Source organism: Glycine max, chromosome 15, assembly GCF_000004515.6.
Source record: "Glycine max cultivar Williams 82 chromosome 15, Glycine_max_v4.0, whole genome shotgun sequence".
NCBI lineage: Eukaryota > Viridiplantae > Streptophyta > Magnoliopsida > Fabales > Fabaceae > Glycine > Glycine max.
In genome coordinates, this window is record NC_038251.2 from 6,069,513 (window position 1) to 6,081,870 (window position 12,358).

The following is a 12,358-nucleotide window of genomic DNA, read 5'->3' on the forward strand; positions in this document are numbered from 1 at the left end:
TTGCCACATGGATGAGTGTGAATCATGTAGGCTACGATCATTAACAGAGACGAAAGGATTTTAACTATTGGAACAAATTGTTATGATATTTAACATTTATGAACTAAATAAGTAATTTTCATAGTTTAAAAATGAAATTATTAGTGAGTATAAACTACAGGAACAAAATTAATCATTTACCCATATGATTAAATGACTCAATTATGCATCAACCATGATATTGCTCAGGACAAGTGTATTATTACCATGTGCTAGGTGGTAATGTTATGAAAATGAGAGATAAAATTCTTTTGGCAAAATTGAAAATTTGACCCCCACACCACTATTGGACGTTGATCGTTACAAAAGAATGTTGACGGTCACGTGTTACGTTTTTATAGAATCATGACTACCACGTGTCATGTTCTGATTGGTCAATGATAACAATAATGCATTTCATCTTTCATTAAGTTGACATCCAATCAGAATATGACACGTGAGAGTCATCATCACTTGTTAACGGTCAATGTCTAATTGTGATTTGTGGAACTAACATTACATGATTTTATAAAATAGGAGACCCTAATTCGTGAATTAAATTACAGAAAGACCAAATTCAAAATTGGAGATAAATTAGGGATTAAAAATACAATTTTCTCAATTCTTTTTGTCCCATTTCATATAAAGTCAAATCCCTTTTACACACGAGTCACTAGTGATAAGTCTGTGATATATTATATTATTTTGCATTAGTTACACCGTGAAGGAAACAATTTGCATCTCTCCATAATTTGTCCCGTGCTGATCCTGTAAAGATATACTAACTCTGGAAAAGGATCCATTACAGATCAAAATGAACTGCACAAAGCGAGGTTCCTCCATTTAATATCCTTATTTAATTTATGAATTTATAAATAATTTTATGATAAGTTTATGTTTTTTAATTTTATATATTTGGGATGATGGTGTGCAGCTGTTTTACAACACTAGACAGGTCAAGTTTACTCCAACTCAATCCCAGACTCTTTTTCTTATTTCTTCGAAACCATACAATTTTATAATTTTTTAAATAATAATCCTACCTATACAACACAGTTGAAAAAAGCTTAAATAGAGAGGGCCATTGATTCTCAGTTCTCAGTACGATGATAACATAGAGATCTATTTTTTTTTTTTTTTACAAATTACTTAAATTCTTTAATACTTTAAATAGATTAAAGCCACGCACGTTTGGCACTTGAATGTAATTGTCATTGTCATGACAAATCAACTGTAATTTCACTCTTTGGCCTTGGAGAATCATCGATGTTGTACATTCTTTATTCTTTGTCACCGCTGTCAATTTCTGTCCCGCTGGTTGATCTCGTTTTCTTTCCAACTCAGGTAGCACGCCTAAACCCAAACAACTGACAGGGTAACATCACACTATATTTGTCTATTCAATATTCATCCCTTTGAGAGAATTCAGGATTAATATTTTAATCTTAAGTGATAAAGTCGGATTTTTTATGAATTTAATTCAATTTTATAAAATTGATTTATTATATAATTTATTTTAACATTATTTTTATGTGAGATTTCAATATATTTTATTTTTTTCATTACTATAAGACTTTCAAAATATCTCTCAATCCATTTAAGTGTGACCACATCTTTTCTACAAGATTTTATGTTACTTTATAATTCCAAAATATTTAGACGCAACCAAATCTCATAGTAAAACTTTTATAGAAGACGTACGTGTCGTTTAAATGTTAAAATTCTACAATCAAATGGGCATCAACATGTCCGCAGTCATACTTTGTTCAATTTTATTTCACATTCTTTGTGAAAGCAAATAGACATGAACAACCATCGCTAATGTGGGGGAACCCTTACCCAATTATGAAATATCGAAACAAACTATTTGTCCTTTTTAACAAGTGTTACTTGACTCCTGTATCGAATTATTGAAGCAAGTATACACACCATAAGTGTGTGCAATATTTCTTCCTGCTATTATTATTATCTAGCGTGATTCATGTTACGGAAAACCAGAGGAAAGGTGAATTTAATTTCTAGTTTTAACTATTGTCAAACAATTTAATTCTTAAAGTCAGTAATTATTAGTTAATTTAACGCCTCATCTTATTAGTTAGAGACAAAATTTGTTGGTAATAATAAATAAATGACAATGATTAAATTTATCTTTGTAATAATAGAAATTAAATTGATTGATTTTTTTCAAATTTTGATATGAAATTAACTAACAATTTTGAAATATAGCAACTACTTTTTTATATATTATAATTTCAAGATTAAATTAGCTCGTGATAATGTTAGATTAGTGTTTTATTGTGCTGAGAGATAAATTTTAACCTTTTTTTAACCAGTGGATCTTAATTTCCTCCTACTTAATTGGTCTATTTTGGGTAAAGTGATATTTTCAATTGTTATTATATGTCTAAGTTAGAGATTGAACCTCAAAACTTGGTTAAAGAATTCAAATGTTGAACTAATTGTGTTAACAACTTTTGATATAAATTTAAATTAAGAGTAAAGCTTATTATAAATTTTTTATCTAACACAAAAGTTATTCAAAGTTATTTAAGATTAGAATCAATTGTGGACTTAGAGCCAATTTTAAAATCTTTTATCATATGAAACTAAACATATAAAAATAAATTTAAAATCAAAATTAAACGAAACACACAAACGCCTTGAACATGTTTACATTACAGATGAAAGTAGGATAAAACAAAATACAAGCATCTCCACTGCAAAAATAACAAAGAACGTGCTTCTCCAATTTTGGTTTGCAGTTTCCGAAAAGACACTTCAAACATGCATAACGTGAATCAAGTTTTCTAACGCGGAGTTAATTAATTAAAAATTACTTTCAAAAGAACTTAGAAAATACAAACATGCATAGACTTTTATGAAGTATGAAGTGCAATATTGTAATTATGAAGGAAAAGCGATGGCAATCCAAAACGAAGGGCAGCAAAGAACAAGTAGGGAAAGTAAGTCCACTCCTCCCTGGGTGTCCCAGAAACCACAAAATATTCTATACCTATGCCCCCACCATTCTATAGATTTATGCCGAGTCCAAAACCACTTGACACACCTTGCCAACTTGCCCTTCCTTCAAAAACCAAAGAGAGACAGACCGACTCCGAGAAGAAACAAAGAAACAAACATGGGAAGCAACAAAACCTACGAGGAAGAAGAAAGCACGGTTCTATTTTCCCATTCCCAAACACAAACAGAGTTGTTACCCTTCAACGAGAACGACCCGCAGGACATGGTCATATACCAAGTCCTCAACGAAGCCAATGCTCTCACCAACACATTTCTCCCTCAGAGGCTTCACCAACCTCAGTTGTGCCTCGAGCCCACCAGAAACATAACAAAGAAGCACTACAGAGGAGTTCGGCGCCGCCCCTGGGGAAAATACGCCGCTGAGATTCGCGACTCTGCCCGCCACGGCGCCAGAATATGGCTCGGCACCTTCCAAACCGCTGAAGAGGCTGCCATGGCTTATGACCGAGCCGCGTTCAAGATGAGGGGCTCCAAGGCTTTGCTCAATTTCCCAGCTGAAATTGTTGCTGCAACGGAGTTATCTTTCAATAATACTAATAGTAACAATCACGATGCTGTTTCTGATTCCAGTGCTGGTAGCTCTTGCACGAACAATTCCGTTCAGCTAAATAGGAATCAGTCAGAAAGCTGCACAAGTAGCACAGGTTAGCTAAATGGGGTTCAACAATTAATTGTAGAAATCTTTTTTTTTTTTTTCGCAATTGGGTTGGTTTGTTATAATTATTATAATTATTTGTATCTGTCTGTCTTACAGGACACCGAAAATTAATTCATTTAATGTGATACCATGTTCATGAATGGGTTAAAATTGTAATGGTTGCTGATTTTTCTTCTTGCTTTCCCTCTTGGTTTAGTGTTAATTAATTAAGTGTTCTTTGTTTTTATGTCTGTTATATGGGTCCCTAGAATCTGTTTATAAAGATAGGCTAGTATGAGTATTGTTTGAAGTAATGGGAAAAGTATGCATAGGATTGTTTATAAAGATAGGCTAGTATGAGTATTGTTTATAAAGATAAGTGACCATAGGATCACCAAGACACTACTCATAAGAGTGCTCCTTTTCTGAATGGCTTATGAAATTAAAAGCCCTGTTTAAGCTATAATGAAACTGCAGTACTATGTTTCTCTAAAGAATAATTTCAGAACTATTATTTGTTAAGATGAATGTCATGTCACATCAAGTATGCATTAATTAAGGATAGTAGTATTAAATATAAAGTCAATATTTGATTACATTGCAAAAATGAAAATCATTAGTATAATCTAACTTAACATCAGTCACGGAAAAAATTGTTTTCCATTTGTCCTTGTCAAGCTCGTGCTTTGAAGTTTGAATTGTATTTCCCCCTCCCTTATTTTTGTTAAAATTGACCAAATTTCTCTCTCAAATTTTGATTTTTTAATAAAAAAATAAAGATTAAAATCTGTTTTTAAGTTTATTTGAATACTAATATTTTAACATATGCATTGTGTACATTAAATATTTATTTTTATATAATTAAAATTTATAATAAATTTTTTTAATATGTAACTTATTTTATAACTAAAATTCATAATAAATTTTTCTTGAACATATTATTTATACTTTAGAATTATAACAATTTAAATTTTGATATAAGATTATTTTTAATCATTAAAAAATTAAAAAAATATTAAAATTTAATTTAGAAATAAAAAAGATAGATTAGAAGAAATAAATGATTAAAAAAATAAAACATACAAATAAAGATCACGATAATTGTTGGAAGACAAATTCATAACAATCCGGGTTCAAATGTTGGTAACCGAAACAAATAAAATTATAGTAATTTCACTAATTTGAGATGATTGATTTTTTTTAATTTGGCTAACTACAGGAGTAGTGCGTGAAATGTACTTTCAAATAATAAAAAAAGGAAAATGATATTGTAAATATCAAATTAAGAAAATAAGGAGACAAATTCTGACTTTCTAAGTTGTGTATTTGAAAAATAACGAGTGTATATATTACTAGGAGTATTTTAGAAAATATGTTGTTAATACTCTTATTATAATAAAAATAACTATAATTAATATGCTAAAAAAATTTAAGATATCCAATTATGAGCAGAAATAATTCTTATATTATGATCAATTTTATACTTTCATTCTAAATATCTCACAAAATACTTAATTAAAATAGTATTAAAAATTTATTCTACTTAAAAGACAATATAAAAGTATTGGTTTGATTCTAATAATTTTAGTTTATTAATCTATGAAACAAGATGTGTGAGGTTCGTTTCTAATAATGGGTTCCTCCCTTTTCTCATTCTTTAATTTCATTTTGTTTTTACTCTTTATAAGACTTATTATAAATCTCACCTTTAAGAAGAAAAGAATAGAAAAAGAGAAGTTATGCAGCATTAATATTGGATGAATCGGTGATATGTGCCGTGACCGTGAACATATATGTGCACATTGACATATAGACAAATTGATTAAAGCAAAACAAGGTTGGCCTAACTCAGAGCAACTTGTATGGTCCCCAAAAGATCATCAGTGATATTGACAATTTTTTTCACCCAACTGTTAGAGGAAATAACATCATTACTCTCATGTCTTTCTTCGCATTTCAGGCTCTTAGCTAGGAGAGAGCTCCCTCGTAACAAGGTCACCCTAAAATAAGAAAAAATCAAAATGAAAAAAAGAAAGGAATGCTAACAATACATTTTTTAAAAATGTTTTTTTTATTATGGACTAAAATTTATAAAAAAACAAATTTTTGTAAGCTCTTACATCTTATTTAATGAGTATGATTTTATAGTTTACAATATATTTTAATGAATAATTTAAATTATATTAGAAACAAAAAGTGCATTATTGATTTATAAAAAAAAAAGTGTATTATTGGCCTGACGGATGATTCATGTAGAATTAAAGTCTCACCCTAACGAGTTAAAAAAGTTCAAATAGCTTTACAACCAAAGCAGAAATTAATTAATGAATTATATAGAAAGAACAATCTTCTCAACTTTTGCAAGAGATACTTTTGTAAGATAATGGCTCAACTTTTGTGTCTGTCTTTGCACCGAGATCAGGTAAAACTAAACAGGTTATATAGAAACGGGGCCATGCTTTGTGGTCCTTCATGAAAAATACTTCAATGGTCTTGATACCAGTCTAAATCAAAGCTTGGACAGTCCAATCCTAAAGATACGCAGGATTTGAAATCAGTAATTCCATTTTATTTTTGTCTTTTTTATGAAATAATTCAACTATTTAAGTAATTTTTAAACTATTGATATATTTGAGTACAGTTTTTCTTTCACAGCATATTTGAGCAAAGTTTAGGAACTACTTTATAATATTTGAAAAACTACACAATGACCAACATGATTTAATTCAGTTTGACAATTAATAGTAATTAATAATTTTTTTTGAAGAGGCAAAAGAAAGATATTATTCATTCAGAAAAAAAAAGAAGATATTATAGATGAGAATTGGGTCTACCACAAGATGTGGTTCTAAAAAAAAACATATATGAATACACCAGCCAGTGCAAAACCTTTGCAGCAAAACTTAAAACCTCTACCCGAATCACATCTTCCAGATTTATGCACATGAGCTACAAAACCCGACATCTGTCATCACATCACCGCATCTGATATTGCATATGCCATTTTGTAACAAGACTATAGCCCCACCTAAATATGCCAAAAAAAAAAAATGATACCAGCCAATGGTAATTAATAATAATAACGATATTCAGTTTGATATTATTATTATTATCTATCATTATTGTACTCGAATGCAACCCCATTAGTTAGTATTACTTTTGTAATCATATATAACTTTAAAATAACTATTTTTAAATATATTAAAAAATTTAATTAAAAGCATATAATTTTACTAATTTTAATTTAAAAATAAGGTTATTTTTAAAATGTCTTTTATTAGAACTAAATATCATGAATAAAATAGATTCCTTGAAAATAAAATTATAATTAAATGAAAGATGTTTTATGAATGATATCATTAAATAAGAATAAAATTAATTAAATTTATTTATATTTAAGTTCAAGAAATAAGACAATTTTTTTGCTTACAAGTCCAAAAGGAATACAAATTTTATGATAAGCAAATAACCACATTAGTTTACATTTTTTTGCTTACAATTCTTTTATCCCTTACTGGACCTTGAAAATAATTTACAAGATAGTTTTGAGCTAATAAGGAATGAAACATAAATGTCAAAACTCAGTTTTCTGAAATGCTATTGTACACATGAATCATGATCTTTTTAGACATTTTTTTTCCTGCCAAATCATTAACTTAGCAGTTTGATGACAAATACAGCAATAGATATGCAAAATATGTGACAAATGGCTACAATATTTGTATACATGACCACCTTAAACACTAGTAAACTATTGTAATTAATTGTGAGTATTCTGTCAAAAAGAAGACAGTAAACTGTCCAAGTAATCACTTCCTAGGTCATGAAATACAAAAGCACCTAGTTCATTTTCTACCATGCATTCCAACTTTTTTGTTGCAGGTTGTTCATTCATGATATCATCAAATGCTTCCCTTTCCCTTGATGCTCTCTTCCTGGAGTTGATCAATTTTTCTTTGTTCCCTATACATGTGCAAGCAAGATGAGTTACAGCTTTGTGGTCACATGCTAAAGCATTTGCAACCATCTCAAGTGGGAAATTAAGGTATGCCTTTGGACCTCTAATCCTCAAAGCAGCCTTGTCATAAGACAAAGCTGCTTCTTCAGCAGTGTCAAATGTTCCAAGCCAAACTCTAGCACCTTTCTTTGATGAGTCTCTAATCTCTGCAGCATATTTACCCCATGGCCTTCTCCTAACTCCCCGGTAGTGTTTTGTAACTGACTTCTCTATTCTCACAGCATCTCCCACCTTGTTATGAGTTTCATTAGCGCTTCCAATTTCCAAGTTGTTATTGCTACCGGAATATTCTGTATTGCTTGTGTTAGGTAGAATAATACCTTCTAAAACTTCTTCCCAGAAATCAGCTCCCATTGATATCCACCTCCCTAAACTTGGAAGCCTTTGTAGAATTTCCATGGACCCTTCTCTTCCATCAAGGTTAGGAAGTTCTTCCCAAGAGTTAGAACATTCTGCGGCATCACCTTTTCTTCCATCTGCTCTATCACTGCTCATAATTTTGGCCCACACATTCTCAAGAATCCCTTCAGAAGTTGCACCATGATTACTATGAATATCCATTTTGGTAATGAAGGGTGAATAAGTGAGATTGAGTCTTATATAAAACTAGACATGCAATGTGAAAGGCTATTTGACAGCTCATCAGATTTGCTTTAATATGATAAATGAATGGAAACACAATTGGAAACTTATGCATTAATGCACTTACCAGCTATGTTTACGGAGGATTTCAGGATTTTCAACACCATGACACGTTTAATAAAAATGGGTTACATTTTTTTTATTGCTTCCTTCTTGACTTGTGTACTTGTTCAATCATTTGGGACTTCATCCCATGCTGATTTTGTATACTTTGTGCGTTGTATTGGAATACGTTCCTTAAATTCATGGATCAAACATTACGAAACAGAGAGGCAGAAGCATTTGAAAGCTGGCATGGGTGGACTTTGTTGCTTTTTATTGAAGTTTGGAACCATTATAAGTTTGGTAGAGTTAATTTAATGTTTAGTAAGTCAAACCAAAACCGACTGCCCAAATTTAATTTACAGGGGATGCAAGTTAAACAAAGTTAAACGAAAATTATTACCAGGCTCAATGTAGCAAGTAATAATAGTCCTTAATTGTATGAAAATCATGACATAATTTGCTGAAAATTACTTTAGTGTCACGGAAAAAAAGTAAAGGTATGAAAAGATAGTTAAACAACCTACCATTTTATTATATGTGACAAAATTTTGATGACAACATCAGAGATTATTAAATTATTTTTGACGTATTGATCACGTAAATCAACCAACCAACAGATTAAGTTACCTTAAAAACTAAAAGATAGAGCTTTATTGTTTGGAGTTATCTTATTAATTTTCATCCAAATGAGTCAAATTCTCGATAAAATAAAATTTGTTAAACCCTTCCTCTTGGCAAAATTTCTGGATCTAAAATCTCAGTAGTGGGCTAATTTCATGACTTTTTCCTCCCGGTTGTTCACGAGGTTTACTTCACTTCTCATGTCCATTAGTAGAAGTATTTTTTTGTCTAAGCTTAATTTATTTAACTTTGAAAGGTAAAACCAAGAGGATATACAACACTACCAATCTACTATGAACCCATTCGAAATCAACACAAGGTGGCGTGAAGGAATCCACAATGATAATTTCTTGGGGCGAAAGAATAGTGAGTTTGATTAAAGAAGTGATGGATTAATGGAAGGTTGATTAAAAAAACACGAAACAATGCACACGGTTGGGCCTTAAAAAAATGATATCTACAACGCCACAACTGGAGGGCTTAGAGGCTTCTTAGCACTTAAGCAAATTGTTGGTGTATGCAAATGCGGCGCTGGGCTCTTGATTCGATGAACCAAGCGCCGTAGGTCGTGTATTGCAAATTTGTGTGTTTGGTTGCTGAAAGAAATTCAAATGGGTCAACCAGTGCATTTGTGTCAGCCTTACTATTCACTATTTTTTTCGTAACATTAACTTGAGAATATTCCAGATTGCGTGGTTTTGAGTTTTGACATAGAAATGCCTATCCCTATGGACTACACTTATAATGTTCTTGGGCTGGGTTTGTTTTGTGTATCGGCCCTTTTTACGTACTCAATGGAAAACGATACTATGAGGCAATCCCAAACAAAAAAAGACATCAGTGCAAAGGAATAAAAACATGAATACTATTATATTCTTCTTTATTGGTTTATAAAAAAATATTAAATGAAAATGTAAATATATTTAATTTTTCAAATTGGTCAAGATTATCCCCTTTATGACCGCTTCTCTATGGTACTGATTATTGTTTCATTGAATTTGTTTCATTAATAGGATCACGATTCGACTTTGATCGTTATGAATTAGTACTACGATTGAGTCTTTGATAAACAGAATTAATTTTAACTGTGGGCATAGTCAGTATGAAAATGACTACTTCTTTAGTTTGATTATATGAACAAATGCCTGAATCTAAATATGTTATTGCTATGGGAGCATGTACAATTACAGAGGATATGTTTAGTAACTATTCTTATAGTTCTGTTTGGGCGTGGATAAACTAATCACAGGGCTTGAAGAAATGTAAGTTTGGACTTTAAATTTTTTAGTCCAAAATAATTGTGAGCCTTTTTATTCCGATCAGGTAATTTCCCAATGCAAACTTAATCTAGAAATCCCGCTAAAAATCCTAATAAATCAAGCTTTTACAGGATTTGAGCTTTATTTTAGATGCCCAGATTAATTCTAAGTTTCTTTGGTCCGACCTATTGTAACCTGCAATACTATGAGGCAATCCCAAACAAAAAAAGACATCAGTGCAAAGGAATAAAAACATGAATACTATTATATTCTTCTTTATTGGTTTATAAAAAAATATTAAATGAAAATGTAAATATATTTAATTTTTCAAATTGGTCAAGATTATCCCGTTTATGGCCGCTTCTCTATGGTACTGATTATTACTTCATTGAATTTGTTTCATTAATAGGATCACGATTCGACTTTGATCGTTATGAACTAATACTACTATTGAGTCCTTGACAAAAATGACTACTTCTTTATCTTTAGTTTGATTATATGAACAAATACCCGAATCTAAATATGTTATTGCTAGGAGAGCATGTACAATTACAGGGCTTGAAGAAATGTAAGTTTGGATTTTAAATTTTTTAATCCAAAATAATTGTGAGCCTTTTTATTCCGATCAGGTAATTTCCCAATGCAAACTTAATCGAGAAAACCCGCTAAAAATCCTAATAAATCAAGCTTTTACAGGATTTGAGCTTTATTTTAGATGCCAAGATTAATTCTAAGTTTCTTTGGTCCGACCTATTGTAACCTGCAATCAGCATCGACTCAGTCTGCATTGGGTTGAGTATCCTATTTTGCCACCTCTAGTAAAAATATAAAACATATTTGATATTTGCTATACAAATAAAAAGTAAGATGATGTTGTAAAATAATTTATTTATTCTTTTAAAAAATTAGGTCTCTCTTTCTTTTTTTTTTCGTTTTAAAACACACGTCTCTCTTTCAATGCCTACTCTCTCTATATATATTCTAATAAATTTCCATGCATGTCTTTTCTTATAAGTTTTCCTGCATGCATGAGTTGTTGGCTAATTATAAACGGTATCCTTATTGAAGTTTGGACGCGTATAGGAAAACAAGGATAGCAAATTCTTTTTTTTCTCTCCTTTGTATCCCCCCACCCCCATCATGACCACCACATATTTCCACCTCTCTTCGTCTCTAATAATTTTACATCTTATGTACCACCATTATTTTACAATATATTTTATTTAAACAAATGCAAATGGAATATAACCTAAAAGATCGAGAAAAGATAAACACAGTCAAAAAAAAGAATTACAAAGGATAACTTGCAGGAGTAACAAGTCCCTGCTGAGAGCATCACATGTCATCTTGTACATGCGTTATGCCAACATATATAGGCTTACTTTTCTTTTTTTTCTTTTTGGAAACTATTTGATGTATATCTAATATTGGAGTTTATAGATGTACACGATATAATAAAAAGATAAATATAGAAATATATGAAAGATGTCAATGTACTGTTGGAATGTGTACAGATATATATACACGTCTTTTTTTTTTGAGTTTTTTTACAAAATTACATTTGTACTATTTGATATACTTTTTTTTTAATCTGAACAGAACTACCTATTACCTAATTAATTATATGACATGGTCACACATTCTTTTTTTAGAACATGACATGGTCATGCATTCAGAAAATAGTAGTGAAATGTGAATAGTATTGACAATTGATGTCGATACAAACAGCATTGATTAGTGAAAAAGGGAAAAGTTTTTTAACATAAAACTGGAACAACAAAAAGTTATTCTTTTGATTTTAGGCTGCTTTTTTAATATATATGTATGCGATACACACACGTGTATAAGATAATACGACAAATAAGTTTGTATGAATAATTAATACTATAAAAAAGTACAAACCGGTAGTGAAAGCCACATATAGTTTGACAGTCTAGTGGTATTTTTATTTAAAATAGGTGCAGTATAGCTAAAAAATTGAGCTAAGTATATAAAAAGGGAAAGTTGAATCATGACCTTTTATCGATAAAAGAAACCAATGTTACTATAATCACGTTATATGCGCAACAGTGCACG

General features: G+C 30.6%; 2 protein-coding genes across 2 annotated transcripts; one reads left to right on the top strand and one right to left on the bottom strand.

Moving 5' to 3' along the window:
- Positions 1-2,980: 2,980 nt before the first annotated feature.
- LOC100811533 (pathogenesis-related genes transcriptional activator PTI5) lies at positions 2,981-3,944 on the top strand. The gene has a single exon (XM_041009940.1). The coding sequence runs from the start codon at positions 3,158-3,160 to the stop codon at positions 3,707-3,709; it is 552 nt and encodes a 183-aa protein (XP_040865874.1). The 5' UTR covers positions 2,981-3,157; the 3' UTR covers positions 3,710-3,944.
- A 3,364-nt stretch (positions 3,945-7,308) lies between these two features.
- On the bottom strand, positions 7,309-8,276 carry LOC112999553 (ethylene-response factor C3). Its single transcript, XM_026125755.2, has one exon. The coding sequence runs from the start codon at positions 8,274-8,276 to the stop codon at positions 7,476-7,478; it is 801 nt and encodes a 266-aa protein (XP_025981540.1). The 3' UTR covers positions 7,309-7,475.
- Positions 8,277-12,358: the final 4,082 nt, after the last annotated feature.